This window comes from Lipophrys pholis (genome assembly GCF_963383615.2).
Source record: "Lipophrys pholis genome assembly, chromosome: 2".
NCBI classification, from domain to species: Eukaryota; Metazoa; Chordata; class Actinopteri; order Blenniiformes; family Blenniidae; genus Lipophrys; species Lipophrys pholis.
In genome coordinates this window covers 4,991,803-5,014,722 of record NC_137636.1, presented here as the reverse complement: position 1 = coordinate 5,014,722, position 22,920 = coordinate 4,991,803, and the positions used below count along the sequence as shown (strand labels likewise).

The 22,920-nt window shown below is 42.3% G+C and overlaps 3 protein-coding genes across 6 annotated transcripts; all 3 read left to right on the top strand.

Moving 5' to 3' along the window:
* Positions 1-370: 370 nt before the first annotated feature.
* On the top strand, positions 371-4,390 carry LOC308126775 (tetraspanin-18B-like; the record flags this gene model as incomplete). The annotated part of the gene is made up of 7 exons (XM_080491395.1): positions 371-433; positions 1,004-1,198; positions 1,775-1,849; positions 2,959-3,057; positions 3,141-3,308; positions 3,633-3,716; positions 4,343-4,390. The coding sequence occupies 7 exons, from the start codon at positions 371-373 to the stop codon at positions 4,388-4,390; spliced, it is 732 nt and encodes a 243-aa protein (XP_080347521.1).
* Positions 4,391-7,289: 2,899 nt separating this feature from the next.
* On the top strand, positions 7,290-9,905 carry LOC308106638 (uncharacterized protein). The gene is made up of 4 exons (XM_080458495.1): positions 7,290-7,437; positions 8,156-8,470; positions 8,956-8,997; positions 9,291-9,905. The coding sequence occupies exons 1-4, from the start codon at positions 7,377-7,379 to the stop codon at positions 9,347-9,349; spliced, it is 477 nt and encodes a 158-aa protein (XP_080314621.1). The 5' UTR covers positions 7,290-7,376; the 3' UTR covers positions 9,350-9,905.
* A 6,648-nt stretch (positions 9,906-16,553) lies between these two features.
* LOC308126403 (uncharacterized protein) lies at positions 16,554-22,920 on the top strand. Of its 4 annotated transcripts, none has more exons than XM_080490777.1 (7): positions 16,567-16,670; positions 16,835-16,876; positions 18,159-18,576; positions 19,987-20,062; positions 20,176-20,254; positions 21,376-21,481; positions 21,618-22,920. In XM_080490777.1, the coding sequence occupies exons 3-7, from the start codon at positions 18,193-18,195 to the stop codon at positions 21,939-21,941; spliced, it is 969 nt and encodes a 322-aa protein (XP_080346903.1). In that variant the 5' UTR covers positions 16,567-16,670; positions 16,835-16,876; positions 18,159-18,192; the 3' UTR covers positions 21,942-22,920. The 4 variants fall into 4 exon arrangements, with proteins under 4 accessions (XP_080346900.1, XP_080346903.1, XP_080346902.1 ...); XM_080490775.1 differs by having other exon boundaries at positions 16,601-16,670; positions 21,615-22,920; XM_080490774.1 differs by having other exon boundaries at positions 16,554-16,876; positions 21,615-22,920.

Here is a 22,920-nt window from a genome sequence, read left to right as displayed (position 1 = left end):
CGTTTGGCTGGAGAAGCCGAGGATCTGTGTGTGGCAGGTGGCTGCATGTGAGCTTCCTGTGGTAAACACCATCAGGCGGCGTCCAGTTGGTCCTGCTGCCCCCCCCTGCTGGGGACTCGTCCTCTTGAGGACATGTGTGGCTCCGTCCTGCAGGGACAATCTGTCCTGGAGCCATGAGTCAGCGACGTCCTCCTGCCTCACTGCCGCCAGACACAGCCTGAGAAAAAGCCTCCACAACACATGAAGCTACAACACGGCGGCTCCTCCATCAGTGGATGAAGCACCGTGAGGACTGATGTTCTATATTGTTCTTTATGTAACGGTGTTTACGCTTGATGTGGTGTTACAGGGTCGGGGGGAACTCTCAGCCATGGAGGGAGACTGTCTCAGCTGCATGAAGTACCTGATGTTCGTCTTCAATTTCTTCATCTTTGTGAGTTTGAAGCATTTCACACGTGTTTATTCACATTTTGTGTGTGTGTGTGTGTGTGTGTGTGTGTGTGTGTGTGTGTGTGTGTGTGTGTGTGTGTGTGTGTGTGTGTGTGTGTGTGTGTGTGTGTGTGTGTGTGTGTGTGTGTGTGTGTGTGTGTGTGTGTGTGTGTGTGTGTGTGTGTGTGTGTAAACAAATAAAAGGTAAACATGAAACGAAGATGAAGGGAATAAAGACTAAAAACAGACATTGAAGCAAATGAAAAAACAAGAAAACATACAAAAAAAAAAATCTAATAGAAAAGACATAGAATAACTAGATCAGCTCCATCACTCTTCCATCACTCCTCCAGCCGTCCTCCATCACTCCCCCAGCCCTCCTCCATCACTCCTCCAGCCCTCCTCCATTCCGGGGGTCCGTTGGCATGACAACGGTGTTTGGAACCACAGAAAATGTAACTTTGAGGAAACACTGGGCCCAGGGCCCGTCTGCTCCTGGTTGTAGTAAATAGTTGTTCTGCACATGCTCAGTCGACGGCCACTGACAACAACGTCTGACCCCTTTGTGCTCCAGCTGGGCGGCTCCTTCCTGCTGGGCGTAGCCGTCTGGGTGCTGGTGGACCCGATGGGCTTCAGGGAGATCGTGGTGGTGAACCCGCTGCTGTTCACCGGGGTCTACGTGGTCCTGGCCATGGGGGCCATGCTCTTCCTGCTGGGCTTCCTGGGCTGCTGTGGAGCGATCCGAGAAAACAAATGTCTGCTGCTGTTTGTGAGTTAAAGTCCACCGCCTCACGACACGCCCTGAATCCGATCAGCAGGCGACTTCTGATTCAAGCATTAAAGTATGTGAACACACAGAGGTCTTTATAAAGAGGCTTAACAAGCGCGACTCAAAAACACTCAAACCTAAAGGAAAATAAAAAAAATTTAAAAAACATTGATCCACACATGCAGCTTATTTTAAATTTTAAATTTACAGGAACGTTTCCACACAATCAGCACATCAGATATGGAGGGCCACAGGGCTCAGTTCCAAAACCACCTCTTTTGTTAATGTATGATAATAATAATAATAATAATAATAATAATAATAATAATAATAATAATAATAATAATAATAATAATAATAATAATGATAATAATGATAATGATGACAATAATAACAATAATAACAACAACAATAACAATAACAATAACAACAATAATAATAATATAATAATAATAATAATAATAATAATAATAATAATAATAATAATAATAATAAAAAATTAAAATGGCTCCACTCTGTTGAAATGCGCTCCTTTGTTTCCTCACAGGTTATCTTGTCTGCTCTGTTCTCTCGTAGTTCTTCATGCTCATCCTCTTCATCTTCCTGGCTGAGCTGGCTGCTGCCATCCTGGCTTTCCTCTTCAGGGAGCAAGTGAGTCCAGACTGATTCTTTCCTCCATTTTGTTTTCAGAGAAGTTTCATCCGTTCATTCGTTCCCTCTCAGTTTGGATGTGATCCGTCTCTGAGCCGCTTTTGGACCTGACGCTTTCAGTTGAAGTCAGTCGCTCGTTTTTCACTCATGTTCAGACATCTTCAGTCCATAAGTTGATTTAAACTCACCGACTGGCTTCAGTTCTATTCTTTGCAATCTTTGGATTTTGGTTTGGTGATAAATTTTTGCTTTTGATTGGTTTCAAATATGTTTCAGATTTTCTGGAGTCATTTTGATCTCAGTTCTGGAGAATTTCTAACATGTTTGAGGTTTTTCTGACAAGCTTCAGATCTTCTTGAGTCTTGATTGATTCTTGACTTTGTTAGTTTTGATGATTTGGATCCGTCATTGTTTTAGTTTGTCTTTCAGGGTTCCATTAAAGTTCTCTGGATGTCATTTTCTTTGTTTCCTGATGATTTTAGGAGCTTCTGAGCTGGATTTTTGAATTTAGCTTGAGTGTAAATGCAGGATCAGATATGAAGTGAACTTTAATCTGTTCGGAGCAGAAAGTTTGTGGTCAGCAAGGTCTGAGTCGGTTCCGGTCCTGACGGTCTGGGTCCGTTCCGTTCCTGATGGTCTGGGTCGGTTCCAATCCTAATGGTCTGTGTCGATTCCGGTCCTGATGGTCTGGATCGGTTCCAATCCTAATGGTCTGGGTCGGTTCCGGTCCTAATGGTCTGGGTCGGTTCCGGTCCTGATTGTCTGGATCGGTTCCAATCCTAATGGTCTGGGCCGGTTCCGGTCCTGACGGTCTGGATCAGTTCCAATCCTAATGGTCTGGGTCGGTTCCGGTCCTGATTGTCTGGATCGGTTCCGGTCCTGACGGTCTGGGTCGGTTCCGGTCCTGACAGACTGATAATCCAGAACTTTCTTCAGAATCCTCTGATTCTAAACTGTTTCCCGATGAGCGACTGTCACTTCCCGGATACTCATGAACCTGTTTGGCTTCACAGAGTCGTCAGATCCTCACATTCTTGTTCTGGACTGTTACGATCCAGATGTGGAGGAGCTGACAGGAGCTCTGATCCACCATCTTTGTTTTCTTCCAGCTAACTCGGGATTATTTCACCCGTGAGCTGAAGCGTCACTACCAAGGCCGCAACAACACAGACGTCTTCACCTCTACGTGGAACGCCATCATGACCACGGTGAGGCGGCGGCCTGTGACTCCTCTTCCTTTTCCTACCGTCTTTCTGGTTTTACCCATAATCCCACTCTCCCGTCCCGACAGTTCGACTGCTGCGGCGTCAGAGGGCCCGAGGACTTCGAGGAGAGCCTCTTCAGGCTCCTCAGTCCCACCAAGATGGTCCCCGAGGCCTGTTGCCAGAGCAACGGTTACCTCGGAGACGGCGGGGTGGAGCAGTGCGTGAGCGGCAGCGTGACCTTCAGACACAACAAGGTCATCATGTGTAAAACACTTGAACGCCCAAACACTCCGAGGGGACGGCTCCCGGGACGACCCGCAGGATGTGAAGGCTGCGGCAGTCTGAAGAACATCTGCAGCATTTAATCCAACAAACATTGAGATTAAAAAATCCCTCGGAGTTACAGATAGTCCCGGTTACCACTCATGTTAGTCTTACAGTGGCTGGCGGAAGGAGTCACAGTAACGCTGATACGATGTTCCTCACAGTGCTGCAGAATCCCGCAGGTTGAATCAAAAACTGAATCCAATCCTGTGAATCGTTTCCATTCTTCACTGGAGTCGTGTGTTTGTGTGCAGGGCTGCTACTCGGCCATGGTGGACTACTTTGAGACCTACATCTACACCGCCGGAGCTCTGGCCATCGTGGTGCTCACCATTGAAGTATGTCCCAGTGCTTATTTTCCATAAACAAAACTGACGTTTTAGTTTGTTTTCATGTCCGATTTTTATGCTTTTTCTTTTTTTTTTCTCTTTCACATATCCTGAACAGCTGAGCTTATATGATAGAACCGATGTTGAAATAGAAGAAATATGAAAACATAGAAGGAATGGAATTTCACTTACACACTTTTACCAGGATTTCTGCTGATGGTGTTCAGCGGCTGTTAGATATGGAGCACCACAGGGCTCCGTCCTCGGTCCACTTCTCCTTCGTAAGATTTCGCAAAATTTGAGCTGAGACTTGAATTTTTTTATCTGCGTTTTTATTTTTTTAATACAATATTAAAGACGAAACATTTTCGGACCGCTGCCATACAAATGAAAAACTTTTCTGAAATGAAAACGCAAAAAAAAAAAAAGCATTTTGATTTGAAACGTTCATGATTCAGAGCTTCAACCTAAATTCCTCATATTAGTGATTAGTGACAAATAAATTGTTTATGATCACTTTAAAATAAAAAAAGAAGATTGTTTTTTTGGGCAAATTTTTCAAATATATGTAGGAAATTAAAGGTTTCTACCAGTGAATGCACCAAACGTGACGTTTTGCGTCGTTCTCTCCGCAGCTCTTCGCCATGATGTTCGCCATGTGTCTGTTCAGAGGCATCCAGTAACCGGAGCCTTCATCATCCTCATCCTCTGGATTATCTCGAGGTGCTTCTTTCCGTGTGCTGTTGGTTTGGTGGTGGTTTTTGTTCTTCACAGCAGCAGCGGGAGGTCCTCGGTGCTCCTCTTGTTGCCCCACACGGTGGGGGGGATTAGCCGAGGGACTCACTTGTACAGATCTGAAGCCTCCAGAGTCGCACCGCTCAGATTACAGAGGACAGTTCATTCAGGATTAAGTCTTTTGCCTGGGAGAGTCCAAGCTGCATAAACTTTTCCACCTTCTGCCTCGTGCAGGAACTTCTTCACGTCGCCATCTCCGTTTTGTACCGAATTGTTAAAGGACTTTTTGGTTTCTTTTCAGATTACTTCTGAACACTCCAACTCCGTCGATAAGGTTTTGAGAAAAGCCAGTTTTCCTCCGGAGAGGCAGATTCTCCTTCCTGGGTCAAGGAGACGTTAATCCTAAAGCTAACATCAGATTCAAGAGCTGCAGATTTATAGACTAATGAAGGACGGAAATGCTTCAGTCAAAGGGAGGAAGATGCTCTATAATCTCAATGTTAGAGGAGGAAGATGCTCTATAATCTGGATGTTAGCTGAAGTCACAACGGCTTCAGGTGACGTGATCATGAAAACTGACCGCGGGCTGAGTGAACAAAAATAACCAGCTTTAGTTTTAAAACAGTTTTTTCTTATTTTATAAAAGTAATTATCACATTACTGAGAAAAGGTTACAGTAACTAGTTACTTTGTAACTGGTTGTTTTTAAGCATCTGTGTGTAAAAAAATGTGTGTTAATGTTTTAAACTGACTTTAAGATCCTCGGCTGTCATCGCCATGCTGAAATACACGAAACCTTAAAAATAAATGTATCATTTTAACTGTTTTTAACTAAAGTATTTTAATCTGAAAGGTTCGTTACAGCCGATGAAGTCCCAACAATATCTTAATCCCATTATTAACGAATGATATTTACAAGCATTTCACAAAGTTAAGTTAAGATTTTAATGTTTATGGACTCTATCTATCGATCTATCTATCGATCTATCTATCTATCTATCTATCTATCTATCTATCTATCTATCTATCTATCTATCTATCTATCTATCTATCCATCCATCCATCCATCCATCCATCCATCCATCCATCCATCCATCCATCCATCCATCCATCCATCCATCCATCCATCCATCCATCTATCTATCTATCCATCTATCTATCTCACTGACAGAGACGGCCGCAGGAAAGTTACTTTCATCCCAAAGTTTATATATTTTACATTCATCACACATAAAGTGAAACGTTTCAAGTCTTTTGTTGTAAAAAATTTCAGCTCGGATGACGTTAAAATAAAATAAAAACAGTTAAAGTGAGTATTGCAGTATTTAAATGTTTTATTTAATAATCTCTATTAAAGTTTGGAATTATTTCAGTCTGATTGTTATGACTGTAGAAATATTTATGAACACTTTGTACTGTTTTCTGATTAAAAGTTACCGACTGTGTTGCCCCCTGGTGGACATTGAATGTAAATACTCATGTACGGTCAGAAAGAAACGTTTTTATCTGTTTGGATAAGTGACTGTTTATTTAAATGAACTTTGTGGTTATATTATTTTTCTTTTTTGTTTTTGTCTTTCATGCACCAGAAATTCCTGGAACAGGTTCTGTACCTTCTGTAACGATCATTAACAGAGAAGGGGTGGGATTTAATAAGTTTTACTTTCTGCTCCTTTTCAGACATGCAACGGGATTGTATCGTTCTGCTGTTATTTATTCACTGTTTGTTTGGTGATATATCTTTTGGATTGGTATGAACTGCCTATTTGATTTTGTGCATGATAAGATATAAAGATTCAAGAGGAAAAAAACAAAGAACATGAACATCTTAAACACTATTTCAGTATTTTCAAGGATTTTAGGTTATAATGATTTTATAAAATCAATGACAATGTTACATTAAGTTTATCCTATTTATTTTATTGTCAAATGTGAAATGAAAAGTCACATATGTAATAAAAATGCATTTATATGCAGATTTGTTCACAAGAAGTTATTTTGTGCTTGAATGAATGAAGAATTTTTAAAAATGTATTAATGCTGTTCCCACATAAAAAAAAAAAACATATTTATTGTACTTAATTGTGTTTTTTGAGGATTATTCTCATTAATAATATTATTATTATTATTTCATGTCTTTGTTTGACTTACTGGAGTCTCCTTGTAAATTTTTTGTCCCTTTTACTCACAATCTTTATTTTATTTTGTAGCTTTCTTTCAATGTTTCTGCCTTTTTGGGGAGGCGGCGGCCCGGTCAGTAGTGCGGGTCGTACCTAAATTGGACGGTTACAGGTTCAATTCCCATGTTGAAGTGTCCTTGAGCAAGACTCCGACCACCAAACTGCTCCCAATGGACGGACTAGACGCCCTGCATGGCGGCTTCCTCCATTGGTGTGTGAATGAGTGAATGTGATCAACAATGTAAAGCGCTTTGGGGAAAAGATCTAACTAAGTGAAATCCATGGACCATTTTTATATCATAAATAGATTTTTTTAGTTTCTTTGCACTTTACCTTTTATTAACATTGATATTCTTCATCTTTGCTTTGCCTCTTTTTCCATTTCTTGTGTCCCATTAAATCTATTTTGCATCTTTCTCTTGGAATTTCTTAAGTTGATCTGAATTGATGAAAATAACTCTGACGCAGGTTTCGATGTGTCACCTGTACAGTTTGATGTGGGTGTATCGTCGGAGTGTGTGTGTGTGTGTGTGTGTGTGTGTGTGTGTGATGAGTTGTTTCAGTTGATTCTGAGCTGTGGAGGAGCGTGACCTGTAGCAGAAATGAGGCCTGGACTTTCCTCTGACTCAGGTCGATCGGGTTTCAGGGACTCTCTGGTCTCCTCAGAAACAGCTGAAGCTCTAAAAGCAGGTGAAAGGGAAAGTGAGAGCAGCAGAGTGGATTCTCCTCCGAGCTGAAGCTCCTTCTGATCCAAATGTTGAGACCGGCTGCGGCTGTGTGTGCCGGACTGCTGCTGTCACAGCTGTCTGCAGCAGGTAGGTTCACCTCTCACTGTACTCTCAACTACTGCGGCCTGTGTGGGACACTAGCGATACTAGAGATACTAGAGACACTAGAGATACTAGAGATACGTCGAAACCCACAATCGAGGCTAACTCAGGCCCTGTTTACTCAACAATGCTTCTAGTGGAAAACGCGTCGTTTCTGCCTTGTTGTTTCATAAAAGTTTCACATTTGTATGTCAATGTTTTGAACACAGACATTCATGTAGACAGACGACCAAGTTGGATCGTTGTCACAGCAACTGTCAACTCTAGAACTCCCCGGTCCCATGAGAATATGGAGTCACGACTCTGTGGCAAACCTTGTTATTGTCCGACGACTGAGCATGTGAACCAGAGCTATATTTACTACTACCGTGGTGAGCAGGACTAGTAGCAACGTTCCACCGTCTACACAGAGATGGAGTACGAGCATTCATAAAACGTTACGTTTTCAGCCGGAAGTACTGTTGGAGGTACTGTTCTACCCGCTGGAGGTACTGTTCTACCCGCAGGAGGTACTGTTCTACCCGCTGGAGGTACTGTTCTACCCGCAGGAGGAATTGTTCTACCCGCAGGAGGAATTGATCTTCCCGCAGGAGATACTGTTTCGTCCACAGGAGGCGTCATCCCACCTGCAGGAAGAGTTGCACCTCCTGCAGGTGATCACAGCAGTCGACGTACCGTTAACATGACATCGTTCCACCTGCAGGAGGCGCTGTGACGGTGTTCTCCAGGCCGGGCGAGCTTGCCGTGTCGTTGCCGTGTTCGTACCACTATGAGGATGCGGCTCCCGCGTCACGGCTGTCGGTGCAGTGGAGGAGTCCGGCAGGAGAGCTGCTGTGTCACTTCATCAAACACAAAGCCTTCAGGAACTGTTCGGCCGGGTACGACATCGCGTACCGGCCGCGCAGCATCCAGCTCACCATCCGACAGGTGGCGGCGTCGGACTTCGGGACTCACGTCTGCTCGGTGAGCGAGCCGCACCACTTCTCTGACGTCAGCGTGGAGCTGCTCAGGACGGCAGGTGAGCGGGACGGTACAGGTAACAAGCTTGAGGCCCCGTTTCCATGACAACACTTGAGCAGGAGCATTGCTTCAGAAAAGATGCGTTTTCCCCCATTTCCATGGAGACGGGGTTGGAGTGTTTTCAAATATCTGTGTTTTCAGTGACTCCGAGCCCCGTTGTCGTGTAAACTCACACTCAAAACGAAACTAAAGTTTTGAGTTTTCAGGTGACAAAATCTTTATATGAACCTGTAGAACTGAAGGTTTTACATGATTGTGCATTTATTTATTTATTTTTATCATTTCAATCAATAGATATTTATTTGCTCCCTTATTTTCTCATATTGATTTGCATTCATCATGTTTGTTGTGTCATAAATAAGTGAATTATTCCTCCAGCACTTTTTTTCTATGACGTTGACTTGAAACTAAAAGCTGAAGGAAGAATTGCATGCTGGTTTAAAAAACACAGGATGTGAACAGGGTGCGTTTGTTTTTCTCTAGAGTCTGTGACAACAGCACCGACGAGCGGAGTCAGTCAGTCAGGTATGTTTACATCAAGCAGAGTTAAAGGGTTAAAGTCAGCATTAGACGATTTACTTCTTGGTTTTTTTCCTTTTGTTTTTTCATTTACACTTTCTCACTGTTTCTTAGTAGTTTGGTAATAATGTGACAGCAAAGTAAATAAATGCTGGAATTTTATCATATTTTGGTTTATTTGGGGGTTTTATCTGCTCACTTACATCAAGAAAATCAATCAATTCAATATCAGTAAAACAAGAAGTTACATGATTTATTATCTTTATGAAGGTTCTCATGTTTTGTTTTGATCTTTTCAGGCGTCACTGAGAGAATTCTTCAACTTCTTGTTTTCCAGTGTTTGTTTGTTCATGTTTAGAACACACACACGCACACGCACGCGCACACGCATACACAGGTTATTATAATTAAATCTGCTGGATGACTCATCAAAAGATTCCGAAAAAAACCGACCCCGGAACAAGACACTTTCACTTCTCGCCACTAGAGGTCACCAGAGATCTTCGCGCTGGCTCAAGGAGCTGCAGTTGGTCCCTGTGACATTTCTCTGGACTGACCAACCCCAAGAAAGACTGGAAACATCTGGATCTGTTTTTATAAACTTTTGTTTTATAAAAAACAGTTTCTGAATAAATGTAATGGAATTAAATGTGTGAAAGAAGAGAACTTGTGTTGGCCACAAAACTCTGTCCATCTTTGGCTGCAGCTGTAATGATTCCTAAACTCTACACCGAGCAGGTCCAACTGCTGGAGTTTGGGTACTGTTGGATTGTGATGGAGGACTGGAAACACACTTTAAATAAATCCTGCTGGGTCACATTGTTGAACTATTAGATGTAACTGCTAAGATAATCCACACGAGGTCAAGATATAAAAAAAAACAAAATATTTATATAATTTTTTTTCAAAGACACAAAACAACCAAAAAAGAAAAGAAAATACAAAACAACTAAAAAATACGGAAGCGTATTGCATTCACATGAGAAAAAAAATTTGGCTCTGTTTTTATGAATTCATGAGATAATGTTTTTTGAAAAAAAGAAAAAATGGCTCTTTTTATTCTCAATTTATGAGATACTGTTTTTGGAAAAAATAAAAAATTGGCTCTGTTTTTCTGAATTCATGAGATACTGTTTTTTGAAAAAATAAAAAATTCTCTCTGTTTTTCAGAATTTATGAGATACTGTTTTTTGAAAAATATAAAATTGGCTCTGTTTTTCTGAATTCATTAGATACTGTTTTTGGAGAAAAAAATTGGCTGTTTTTCTGAATTTATGAGATACTGTTTTTTGAAAAAACAAAAAATTGGCTCTGTTTTTCTGAATTCATTAGATACTGTTTTTTGGGGAAAAAAATTGGCTCTGTTTTTCTGAATTTATGAGATACTGTTTTTGGGAAAAAGAAAATTTGCTGCTTTTCTGAATTTATGAGATACTGTTTTTGAAAATAATTTAAATTGGCTCTGTTTTTCTGAATTCATTAGATACTGTTTTTGGGGGAAAAATTGGCTGTTTTTCTGAATTTATGAGATACTGTTTTTTGAAAAAAAATTTAAATTGGCTCTGTTTTTCTGAATTCATGAGATACGGTTTTTGGAAAAAATAAAAAAATTGGCTCTGTTTTTCAGAATTTACGAGATACTGTTTTTGGGAAGAAAAAAAAATTGGCTGTTTTTCTGAATTTATGAGATACTGTTTTTTGAAAAAATAAAAAATTCGCTCTTTTTTTCTCAATTTATGAGATACTGTTTTTGTAAAAAATTACAAATTGACTGTTTTTCAGAATTTACGAGATACTGTTTTTGGAAGAAAAAAAATTTGGCTCTGTTTTTCTGAATTTATGAGATACTCATTCATTCATTTTCTTCCGCTTATCCGTTTCCGGGTCGCGGGGGTGACAGTCTGAGCACTGTCATCCAGATCACATTGCACCATTTAAGAACCTTCCTGCAGGTGGTGAGCCCACGGGAAGGTGGCGCCCGGCGTGGGACACGAACCCACTACCCTGAGATTGTGAGTCTCATGCTCTACCAACTGAGCTAGCCGGGGTACTGAGATACTGATTTTTGAAAAAATAAAAAATTGGTCTTTTTCATAAATTCAGAAAAACAGAGCCGAACTTAATTTTTTCATGTGAATGCAATACGTTTCCGTAAAAAAAGAACACAAAAACATAAAAAAAAAAAAATGAAACAGAAAGAGACAAGTTTTTTTTTAAATCACTTAAAACAAGAAAAAAGAACAAAAAAACAGCTAAAAAAAGAAAAAACATATGTATTTTTTAAAACACAAAAGAACCCCAAAAAAATCACAATTAAAACAAAACAAAACAGATAAAACCTTTAAAAAAAAACACACACAAAATAAATAAATAACTCACCAAACCTAAAAAAAACAAAAAAACATTGAAACAATATTTATGAAAAAATTAAAAACAACCAAAAACACTATGGAAAACACACAAAACAGTAAAAAAACACATACAAAACAAAACAAAACAGAAAAGAAAAGAAACCACTTAAAACAAAAAGAAAATAAAAAAATACAAACAACCAAAAAAGTAACACGCATAAAACATAAATACATTCAAAACAACCAAAACAACCAAAAGAACAAAAAAACTAATAAATACACAAAACATAAAAAAACCGAAGACAAAACATTACACAAAACACCAAACAGCCAAGAAAGAACAAAACACAAAACCACCAAAAACAAAAGAACAGAAAAACAGACAAATCAAGACAAAGTGACCCACGACAAAGAGCCTTTGTTAGTTCTTTGTTAGTGTCGGCATATTGAATGTTTTGGACCATGAATGAGAGAAAGGTTTGTCACATATGAAAATGTTTCCTGCTCATTCAGCTGAGCCGCGTCGTAAACAAACTGAAACCGCAGTGAAACAACATGTTCTCTCCTCTGCTGACGTCTGTTCCCTTCCTTTTGCTTTCTAACGTCACGGACGCTGCACACATGGCATCTTATCACGTTCGCATGGCGAGTCTGTGAAACCTGCCGGGTCGGTTTTATCTGCTGCATTGGAACGACAAACGACCTCATTCAGCAGCAGGATGGGAGGTTTCCTGAGGACACGCTGGGCGGCCTGCCACAGTGCTGGACGTCTAAACCTCATATTATATATACACAGCGTGAATGTGTGTGTGGACAGACGTATGGTACAGCTGGCTGCCGGCCTCAGGTCATCTGAGGACTCGTCGCAGGCTTTGTGTCTCGGTGTGGCGTCCTGGACTGACCTGGCCTCCTCCTCCAGTCGGCTGCCGGGTGGTTTCGGTTTCACCTGTGTCCCGTTTCAAACAACAACTGGAGAGAAACTTTATTTAAAGGGTTCATATTTCTAAACCGTCATTGTACTTCTCTTTGTTCCTCTCTGGGTTCACACACTGAGCATTAAAAAAAACAAAACAACAACACACACAAAACAACCCAAAAAAAAATTTACAGAAAAAAAACACAGAACAACAAAAAGAAACAAAAGACAAACACACAACAAAATGAAGGTGTGGGTGGAAAACAAGCCAGGTCCCTGTCTGCATTTACCGATGCATGTCACTATTTTGCTTATTTTTGTATAAAATAAAAACAGTGCCAACTAGTGGCCCAGAATACTCCCTACATCACTTTCACCATTTATACCATTTCCCTGGAAACGGCCGTTGTTTTCAAAACGTTGCTGTGTAAACGATAAACATTTCTGAAATGAAAACACAAAAACGATGTGTTTTTACTTGAAATGTCGTGGAAACGGGTCCACAGTACGAGCCGCAGGAAACCCGTTTAAAATCATGCGAAACCCCAAACCGACGTGCGAAATCAGTGAAAAGCAGTTATGAAGAGATTTTCATCATGAAGTCCTGAATCGGTCCGAAATGAGCCTGAAGATGAATCCAGTAGTAATCAGAGCACAGGGTCTCAGTTAAGGACAGAAAATCTTTGACATCTGGTCAGAAATCTTTCCGTCTCATGAAACCAAGTCAAGAAAACCAAAGAGCAGAACTGAGCGAGAGGCTGTGAGCGTTGTCCGCGGTGTGGCCGTCCGACGAGATGAAGGAGCGACGGCGGCCTCCTCGCCTCTCCGGGGGGAGGGAGCGTTCAAGGACGCTGAGCTGGCGGAGCTCGACACGAGCAGCCAAGCAAACTGGGTTTCTGTGGTGAAAACCTTCACGTCGCTCTGCACTTAAAACAGAAGTCTTATGAAAACAAACAAACCCAACGGCGGCGGCGGCGGCGGCTCAGAGCCGGCGGAACGGACACATCACTTAGCTGGTTTATTCAACCAAACTGATGAGAGAGAAAATTACGGAAGAGTTTCAGGGCCACTGAAGAAAAAAAAAAAATTCGGAGGCTAAAAAAAACAAAAAAAAAAAACCTTCGTGGCCCCAGAAAAAGTCGAAAATCAAAGTCGAGATTTTTTTTTTTCACGGAGAGACGTCAATCCATCCCTCATCATGTACCCGTAGATGTGAATTCACATTAAATCCCTTAATTCTGACTATATCGGGTTGCTTACTGCTTATGGACATGTGATTTTACACAGGATTTCCTTGATTAATAAGAACACATTTAAATAACCACCCCGGGATCCGGGCCTTTGTCCTTCGTACTCGACGAACTTCCGCGACGGAACAACGCAGCAGGCTGCTCTGTCTCTTCTAGTCCTGATACTGATGATAACTGCATCGTGTTTATGAGCGAGATTCTGTCCTGAAGCATCTTTTCACCACTTCATTAAACCGCCTGATTTGCATTTTGAGGAAGCAGTCACACGCGCTGGCATGTGGATGGACGGACTTTTTTTTCCACCGTGAAAAAAAAAATCTCGACTTCGATTTTCGACTTTTTCTGAGGCCACGAAGGTTTTTTTTTTTTTTTTTTTTGCCTCCGAATTTTTTTTTTTCTTCAGTGGCCCTAAAACTCGAAAATAAAATAACACGAACAACATTTAAAAAAAAAAAAAAAAAGAAGAAACATCAAGATTTTCAAGTGTTTTTATGATTGGTCAAGAAAATACATCAATAAAAAACAAGAATAAAGAGATGAAGAATATCAGCAAGTTTTGAACGCTTGAAACGGTTGCCGTGGAAACGAGCACTCAGAGTGCGGGGGAGGGGGGGGGGTTGTTTCTCTGTTAACATGGAGACGTCGAGCGATTCAGAAGTATTCCACCGTTTTCACAAAGTTCCCTTCTCAGTGGCTGTGAACACTTTTATCGTACAGGCGAACAAAGAAAACTTTTTCACGTGGAGATAAACGGGACGACGAATCGGAGGAGCAGAAGATGTCGTTTCAGATCGAACGTCACCGTGACTTCTGTTCCTGGAAACGGGGAATTACCCAGCATGCTTTGCACGGGCACCGCTGATCCTAAAGTTCCAATCAGGATCTTTTAGTCTTCGGTTATCAGAGTAGACGTGGGCTCCTCCAGCTGATCACAACTCGTATCTTCATCCGAGCCTGTCCTCGTCCACACTGAGCTGGGATTGCCTGCTGCGCCCCACGACCTCTGAATAAAGCGGTATAGAAGACGGCTGGATGGACATTTTACTTTATTTCTTTACACTGAAACACATGACCTCAGTGTTGAATTTTTCCTGCTCCGGCCCCTTTAAGATCAAACCGTCCCTGGACTAGATAAGTCTGAGTCGTTGCAGCTGAGTTTAGCTCGTCGTTCTTCTAATCTTCTGTGTTGTGGTGAACCATTAGGACTCGCTGTGTGTGGACAAACCCTCGTGATTCGTTTGGGAGTCACCGCGTGTTCATCAGGCGGCAGAAAACTTGTGAGAAAACCTCCTGATTGGAAACTCTTCATATTTACTGTCCTTGAGTCCTGACCGACCATCTGCTGCCGCTTCAAAACAAATCAAAGTTTCCTTCAACGTGACCTCAAACCCAGAAACAAATCCCACTCGAGGTCGGAGAAGTATTATTTTTTCTTCTTCACGCCTGATGAATAATTCAAGTTGTACCGACAAATGAAAGTTAAGCTGTGACGCTCCATTATGGCTGAAGTAAAGGTACCCTGAATCTGAATCTTAACGTTCTACCAGAAGATGAATAAACTCCGTTTTTATTGTTGAAAAATGATTTTGTAATCTTTTTAGTTTAATTTTTTTTCTCCAATTATGTATTTACTGTGTAGTTTGATTATTAATGGCTTTCTTTGTATTTTTCTTCTTTATATGAGTGTAGTTATACAAATGTAGTTGTAGCTTCTTTAGCGTCACAGCGGGCCTCTTATATGAACCTGAGTCTGGAGATGTGCGATGAGCTGTTGCTCTGTAATGAGCTGTAGTTTTATTCGTATCTTCTTCGGCGTCACAATCAGCGTCTCTGTACGATCGCAGCTCTGCAGCCAACTTGACTTGACGTGACTTTAGCTTTGTTGTCACACTGAACAAAAAACATGAACGCAAACACTTGTTTTTAACTCCCGTTTTTCCACGAGCTGAACTCAAAGACCTCAGGCTTTTTCTTCGTTCTCAAAAAGCCCATTTTTCTCGCAAATATTCTTCACAAATTGTGTCTTGAGTGTGTGTTCGTGAGCACTGAGACACACTGCAGAAGAACTGTTCACTACGGCAGAAGTTTGTCATTCTGGAAACAATAAGGTGATTATTGATTATGACGATGTTACAGTGTCGCTCTGATACTCCTGAACGTAGAGCCGTCTCCTCCTGAGAGACGTGTTCAGGGTCACGTCCTCCGACCGCAGCAGAAAATCACAGCTGGTTCAGGTCTTCACGTCTGCAGAACACATATTTATCCCCACGGGTCAGAACCAGTAATTCATGCAGCTCGTCTATAATCACACAACTGTCTCTGTGTCTCCGGCTCGTTCTGGAACACACAAACTGAACATTTCAACACCGTTTGAAGGGTCCTCCATTATAATAATATCTCAGCTCGTGTCTCAGTGTTTTGTTGTGTTCACGACAAAAAAAACAAAACAATGTTTACTTTGAGCTATTTATCTTTATCTTGGTGATTTGGCCACGGACCTTATGTTTGATACTCCAAATCTAAGACTTCACCTTCTGAGACATTATAGGGTTAAATCAAAAAACAAAACAAACAAACAAAAAACGTTACATGCCTTCATGAGAAAACTTTGTTTTGAAAGTATAAGAACACATTCTAATGCACAAATATCTAAAAATAAGATACATCGCTCCCTTAATTTCTGTGAATAAATAAATACTCTTTTTAAATCAGATTAATCAAAACGTCACAGTGAAATTGAACACTGGAGGAAATACACACTTTTACCAACATCCAGAAGAAGAAGCCTTCAAAATAAAATGAAAAATAAAAAAAGCTTTGAGCAGATTTCAGTCTGGTCTGCCCCGGAAAGTCTCTAATGAGTGCATCATGTTCTGTTGTTGTTGTTGTTGTTGTTGTTGTTGTTGTGTGTGTGTGTGCATTTCCCCTTTCATCATGTGTTTAGTGGTAAAACAGATAGTTTTCTGCTCGTCACGTGCTGTTGCTGTCGTCACACCCGATGAGATGGATGGAGTCAAGTGAGGCCACCTGTAAGTGACTGTACGTCACACACACACACACACACACACACACACACACACACACACACACACACACACACACACACACACACACACTGCCGGAGAAGACTTCACATGCTGGATCTTAACTCCTTTCATTATTGTTTGTTTTTTTAAAATTATGAATTAACAAACAATAATATACAAACACATGATGTACCAAATCATACATATTCTTCCTCCCTCCCTCCCTCCCTCCTCATGTCCTCCCTCCCTCCCTCCCTCCCTCCTCTCCCTCCTTCCTCTCCTCCTCTCTTCCCTTCACAGTCAGTCTGCTCTCCACCGGATCGTCACTCCGCTTCGGTCCGGGTAAGTGACGCCCTCTCCCCGCCCTGCTGTCAGAGCGCCCCGCTGTCCTGTGCGGGTCGACCCGGGTGTGACCCTGCGGGGGGCTGAGAGGGGGTGGTGGTGGGGGGGGGGATAAAAGCGCTGCGGGCTTTCAGGAGTTTTGCGTTTCTTTCAGGGACGGATGAAGTGCAGAGTCCGTGTGTGCGTGTGTGTGCGTGTGTGTGCGTGTGTGTGTGTGTGTGTGTGTGTTTCGAGCGTGACGCCCTCTGGTGGCAGCAGCTAAAAGGGCACGTCAGGTCGTCTCCTCCACCGAGTCTGGTTCTGCTGGTTTCTTCTTATTTATCCTTTGTTTTCTCGACTTGCTCATGTTTAATTGTTGATGTTTTTCTCTGTAAAAGTTTCTTGAAATGTTCACCTTAAAATACAAACTTTTAGCAGTGTTTAAAAGTAATGTTCGCATGCTAACAGCTAGCCTCGGACTGTCCTGTCCTGCAGACTGAACACAACCGACTCACTGCTGCCCCCTGGTGACTGGAATTACTTACATTTTACATCCTGTTAATAGAAATGTTCTAGTTCTGTTGAAGCTTATTGTCATTATCGGTCATTTCTAAACAAAATAAAGTCATGTATTCTATCCTCTGCAGTGCATTAAACTGCTTGGACACGGATTTCTCCTAAATGTGTTCATTTTATTCATTATTTTTTCTAACATATGATCAAACAAAAAAGTCTGTTCAGATTGTTTACAATATTTAAATAGTCCACAACATGTTATTGAAGGTAGCATGTTAAAAGAAGTGGACCGAGGACTGATCCCTGTGGCACGCCGTCTTGTTATGGATTTTACGAAAACACCATCAGCAGTAAAAGTAGGAATATTTTCAACAATCAAAGAACAAATTGAACAGTTTAAAACAGTTTAGTTTCAATACTTTATCAAAATCTATAATACTGTGTTTTCATTGTGCTTCATGTGAGATGTAAAAAAAAGAATTGACCCAGGATGGAGCCCTGTGGCACACCTCCAATGGGGACGGTATATGTTTTTAAAAATATCAAATGAGCCTGGTAAAATGAGTGATGAGAGGTGTGTGTGTGGACCTCCTGACCCCCTGACCTCTAACCTCCTGACCTCCTGACCCCCCGACCTCCTGACCTCTAACCTCCTGACCCCCCGACCCCCTGACCTCTAACCTCCTGACCTCCTGACCCCCTGACCTCTAACCTCCTGACCTCCTGACCCCCTGACCTCTAACCTCCTGACCACTGGCCTCCTGACCTCCTGCTGTGTTTACGTCAGGTCTGTGATGCTCGCCACTGTCTAGACGTCCAACATGTCCACCTCAGACTCAGATCTCGCCAGTGATGAAGATGACAGAACCAGAAGTTCTCATCTGGAGACACCGGGACCACGGTTGTCTTCATCTTCGTCTTCCTCCTCCTCCTCCTCCTCCTCATTCTGGTCCTCATTAGAAGCCTCGCCCTGCACGCAGCGTCCGACCACCTTCCTCCTCTCAGAACTCCAGAGCAAGAGGAGGAAGAGGAAGAGGGACTGTAACGATGAAGAGTCAGCGCTCTGTCCGCCTCAGGGATTAACTTCTGCCTGCACCACACAGACAGTTACTATGGAAACCAGGCATCAGTCAACCACAAAGAGGACGCTCAGTGACGTGTCAGACCCTCGGATTAACCCGGAAAATGAAGTGCTCTGGCAGAAGGTGAGTTCACAGAGGCATTCTGGGTAACGGAGGAGCAGAAGGTGAGTTCAGAGGCATTCTGGGTAATGGAGGAGCAGACGGTGAGTTCACAGAAGCATTCTGGGTAACGGAGGAGCAGAAGGTGAGTTCACAGAGGCATTCTGGGTAACGGAGGAGCAGAAGGTGAGTTCACAGAGGCATTCTGGGTAATGGAGGAGCAGAAGGTGAGTTCACAGAGGCATTCTGGGTAACGGAGGAGCAGAAGGTGAGTTCACAGAGGCATTCTGGGTAATGGAGGAGCCTCCAGGAGCGAGACGGTGGCGACGACCTTTAAGAATGTGACGTTCAAAGGAGGTCACATGTTGAGACTTTTATAAATTACAGTAGATTTTCAAGTTGTTATTTCAGTTTTCTTTTAATAAATACAAAATTTTTTCACCAGTTGTAGATCGGATGTAAAACTGCAGCAGAGTTGATTGTGAATATTTATTTCTATTTATTATCCCACATGAAACATGAAGTGAAGAGGAAGTTACCACATATGGTCGTGCTTCTGATGAAGGGTTAAAGAGGATGAGGATGGTGACGGGTGGACGGCGTCTCTAAGACGAGCTGCTTGCGGCTCGATGGTCTCACATATCGTCTGAATGTGGCCGGTCAGCGTCTCACTGCAGACTGACGTTTACCTGAACACTCGGGTCGCCTTCAGCCGCCTGGAGGTCAAACAAAGACACGCCTGCTGGATTCTGATTGGTTAGAACTGTTCTTGTGGATGTAAAGAGGCCCTCGGTTAGAGGGAGGAAGATGTTCTATAATCTGGATGTTAGGTGGAGGAAGATGCTCTATAATCTGGATGTTAGAGGGAGGAAGCTGCTCTATAAACTGGATTATAGTGGAAGAAGATGCTCTATAATCTGGTTGTTAGAGGGATGAAGATGTTCTATAATCTGGATGTTAGAGGGAGGAAGATGCTCTATAATCTGGATGTTAGGGGGAAGATGCTCTGTTATCTGGATGTTAAAGGGAGGAAGCTGCTCTATAATCTGGATTATAGTGGAAGAAGATGCTCTATAATCTGGTTGTTAGAGGGATGAAGATGTTCTATAATCTGGATGTTAGGGGGAGGAAGATGCTCTGTTATCTCGATGTTAGAGGAGGAAAATGCTCTTTATAATCTGGATGTTAGTGTAGGAAGATGCTCTATAATCTGGATTGTAGTGGGGGAAAGCTGCTCTATAATCTGGATGTTAGAGGAGGAAGATGCTCTACAATCTGGATGATAGAGGGAGGAAGCTGCTCTATAATCTGGATTGTAGTGGAGAAAAATGCTCTATAATCTGGATTATAGTGGCAGGAGATAATCCACCACCATGCAAACGGCTCTCAGGAAGAGACGATAACTGATGCTAACAGCTGTCGTGTTCCTCTCAGTGTTTGGAGCTGCAGAGTTTCGTCCCTCCGCTCTCCTCCATCCTGAGCGGCCTCCGATCGGGACGATACTCCCAACGTGAGTAACTCTAGATAATGAATTTAACCTGGTGACCAGAAACGCTGAGCCGACTTCCTGTCTCTGAGATTCTAAACCCCCATCCCCCCCCCCCCCCCCCCCCCCCCCCGAAGGTCTCACTCGTTTCCAGGAGAGCGTTGCGATGGATCGAATCCAGAGGATTCTGGGAGTTCTTCAGAACCCAGACACGAGGTAAAAAGTAAACTTCCCGAAGTTTAAAACTGAAAACGTGTTTTCTGCCTGAAACTCGTCCTGAATGAATGAGCTCTTCATCACGAGGTCTGGGAGATTAGAGATTAGAGATTAGAGGTTTTTTTCTGTTTAACTCAGGTTTTCTTTTCAGCACTTAGATCCACGGTCATGAGAGAAAAACTGAAAACAGCATGGAAATGGCTGAAATGTTTATTGTGATTCTGCACGTTAAAATCCCAAACCCAAAAAGATTTAAAGTGAAACTTTTCATGATTTTCACAAAACTACAAATCTGCTTGATGAGCTGCAGGAGCGAAGTCAGACTCATGTTGGTGGAATCAGCCTCATGCAGCTCAGGTTTCTGGTGTTTATCTAATTTTGCTGACACTCAAGTGTGTGTGTGTGTGTGTGTGTGTGTGTGTGTGTGTGTGTGTGTGTGTGTGTGTGTGTGTGTGTGTGTGTGTGTGTGTGTGTGTGTGTGAGAGCAGTGGGCGGGGCTAAACTGCACCGCTTCTCTTCTATTACAGTTTGTGAATGGAGCCACGTGCTCAGCTGCAGCGAGTGTGTCGGTTTGTTTGTGTCCTTGTCTCCACCAATCAGAGAGCGGGGCAGATGGTCTGATGACGTCATTCGTGAGCTGCATGAGATTTTGAAGTATTACAGCTATAAACGATGTGATCGTGTCAAAAATGTTTTCTACCTTCACAATATATGTTTGGGATTTTATGTGTAATTGCAGTTTTACAAAAAGTTTCTTAAAAAAAACTGATAAAAATTTGAATTTCCAAAGAATATCTTGTAAAAATAATGATTTTTTTTTAAAAAGAAAGAAGCACTTTAGAAACTGTTTTCCACAGTAAACATTTTTTGGTATGTTTTATCTGTGAGAATTGTTTAATAACTAAATAAATCTTTTAAAGAATTTCTCACAACGCAAAAAAAAAACTCGTTTCACTTTTTGATAAATGATCATAAATCTTGTTTAAAAGAAATTAGCAAAACGAATACAAATATTGAAGAAAGAGACTAATTTATACTTGTTTTTTTGTGGTTTTGTGGTAAAAAAAAAAAAAAAGAAGCAAAGCGTTTGTTTTACCACCTGGATGGTTTGTTCCCTGCAGCGGACGTTTCTTCGCCGTTCTTGGGAAAATCGAGGAAATGTTGCAGAGTTGGTTTCCACACGTAAACGCGAGTCGCTCCGGTGACGAAGCTCCAGTGAAGAAGAAGGTACGTTACGTTTACAGAGAAAAGCTTCTGACGTGGTTCAGTTTTCTGGAAACTTTCTACTCCTTCAGAGGTTAATCAGTTTGACCTTGAGTCAAGTTGTATTCGAACTGATGAAATCTGTTTTCCTCTTCAGCAGGATCGTGGTGGCTCCTCCTCTTCCTCCTCCTCCTCCTCCTCGCCTCCTCCTTCACACCTCAAGTGGATCCACACGTCTCCAATCTGCTCCCTGAAGACACCTGGACCTTCGATGGGCGGAGCCTCGCAGGTTAAACAAACCTCCTCCGGCGTCCACCAGGTGGCGACGCAGGACAGCGCCGTGTCCTCCAGCACCGAGTCCTCGCACCGCGGACCTCCGCACCGCTTCAGGTTCAGATCTCCGTGCCTGGAGCGCCTCCTGCAGGCGAAGGAGAGCATCATCGCTCCGAGCGCGGCGGCAGATGGCGACGCTAAAACGCCTTAAAAAGAGATTTTGGAACCGAAACCGCAGAGACGAAGACCTGCAGGTCGACTGGACGCTGGTGTGAAGACACCAAGCAGCAGAGACCATCACACTGTGTGTGTGTGTGTGTGTGTGTGTGTGTGTGTGTGTGTGTGTGTGTGTGTGTGTGTGTGTGTGTGCCCTGAGGGCGGGGTTCAGCATTTTTCTAACCTTTTTTGTTTAAAAGGTACAGAATGTAACATTCTTCCTGAAAACTTCACACGACGATGTTTCACGTGAAAACGCATCATTTTCGCGTTTTTAGTTTCAGATGCATTTAGCATGTTTGTTTTTTATAATCACACACCTGCAGAGAACAATAAACATCAACAATGTGAGAACACCGACGTTCGTATGGACAGACGGCCAAGTTGGGTTGTTACTGACTGCCAACTATAAAACTACCAAGTCCCAGTAGCAGCATTCCAGGAAAAATTGTGTTTTCTTCCGTTTCCACGGAGACGAAGCATTTTGGCGTTTTCAGACCCTGAAAACTCAGACACCTTTCAGATTTCAAAAGCTAAGCAGCTCGCCACAGCTTGGTGAGCCCTGTAATACCAGTTCATACCAGCTGGTGGAGCAGCGAGTCGGAACAGCTGTCGTTTTCTCTTAAAATCTTTCTTTATGTCCTTACAATTGTAAGTGTGCTATCAGTGAAAGACACCAAACATGAAATGAAACAACTTCCGAGTTTTTCCAACTACAGTGAGATTAAATCTCTGCATTCTAGAGGCTTTAAAAGGGCAGGAGGTGATAGTTAAGGACGCTAATCCTCTTGACAAACAGGACTGAAGGGAAATATTAACATTAAAATTCATTTTCCAAGAGAATTTTAACGTTTTTTTGCATCGTGAATTGAGACGTCCTACACTCCGTCGTGTACCTGAACGCCTCGCGGCAGGTTTACGTTTCTGGTTTGTGACTTTTTGTACTTGTGAAATAAACTGTCTTTTTCTTCCTG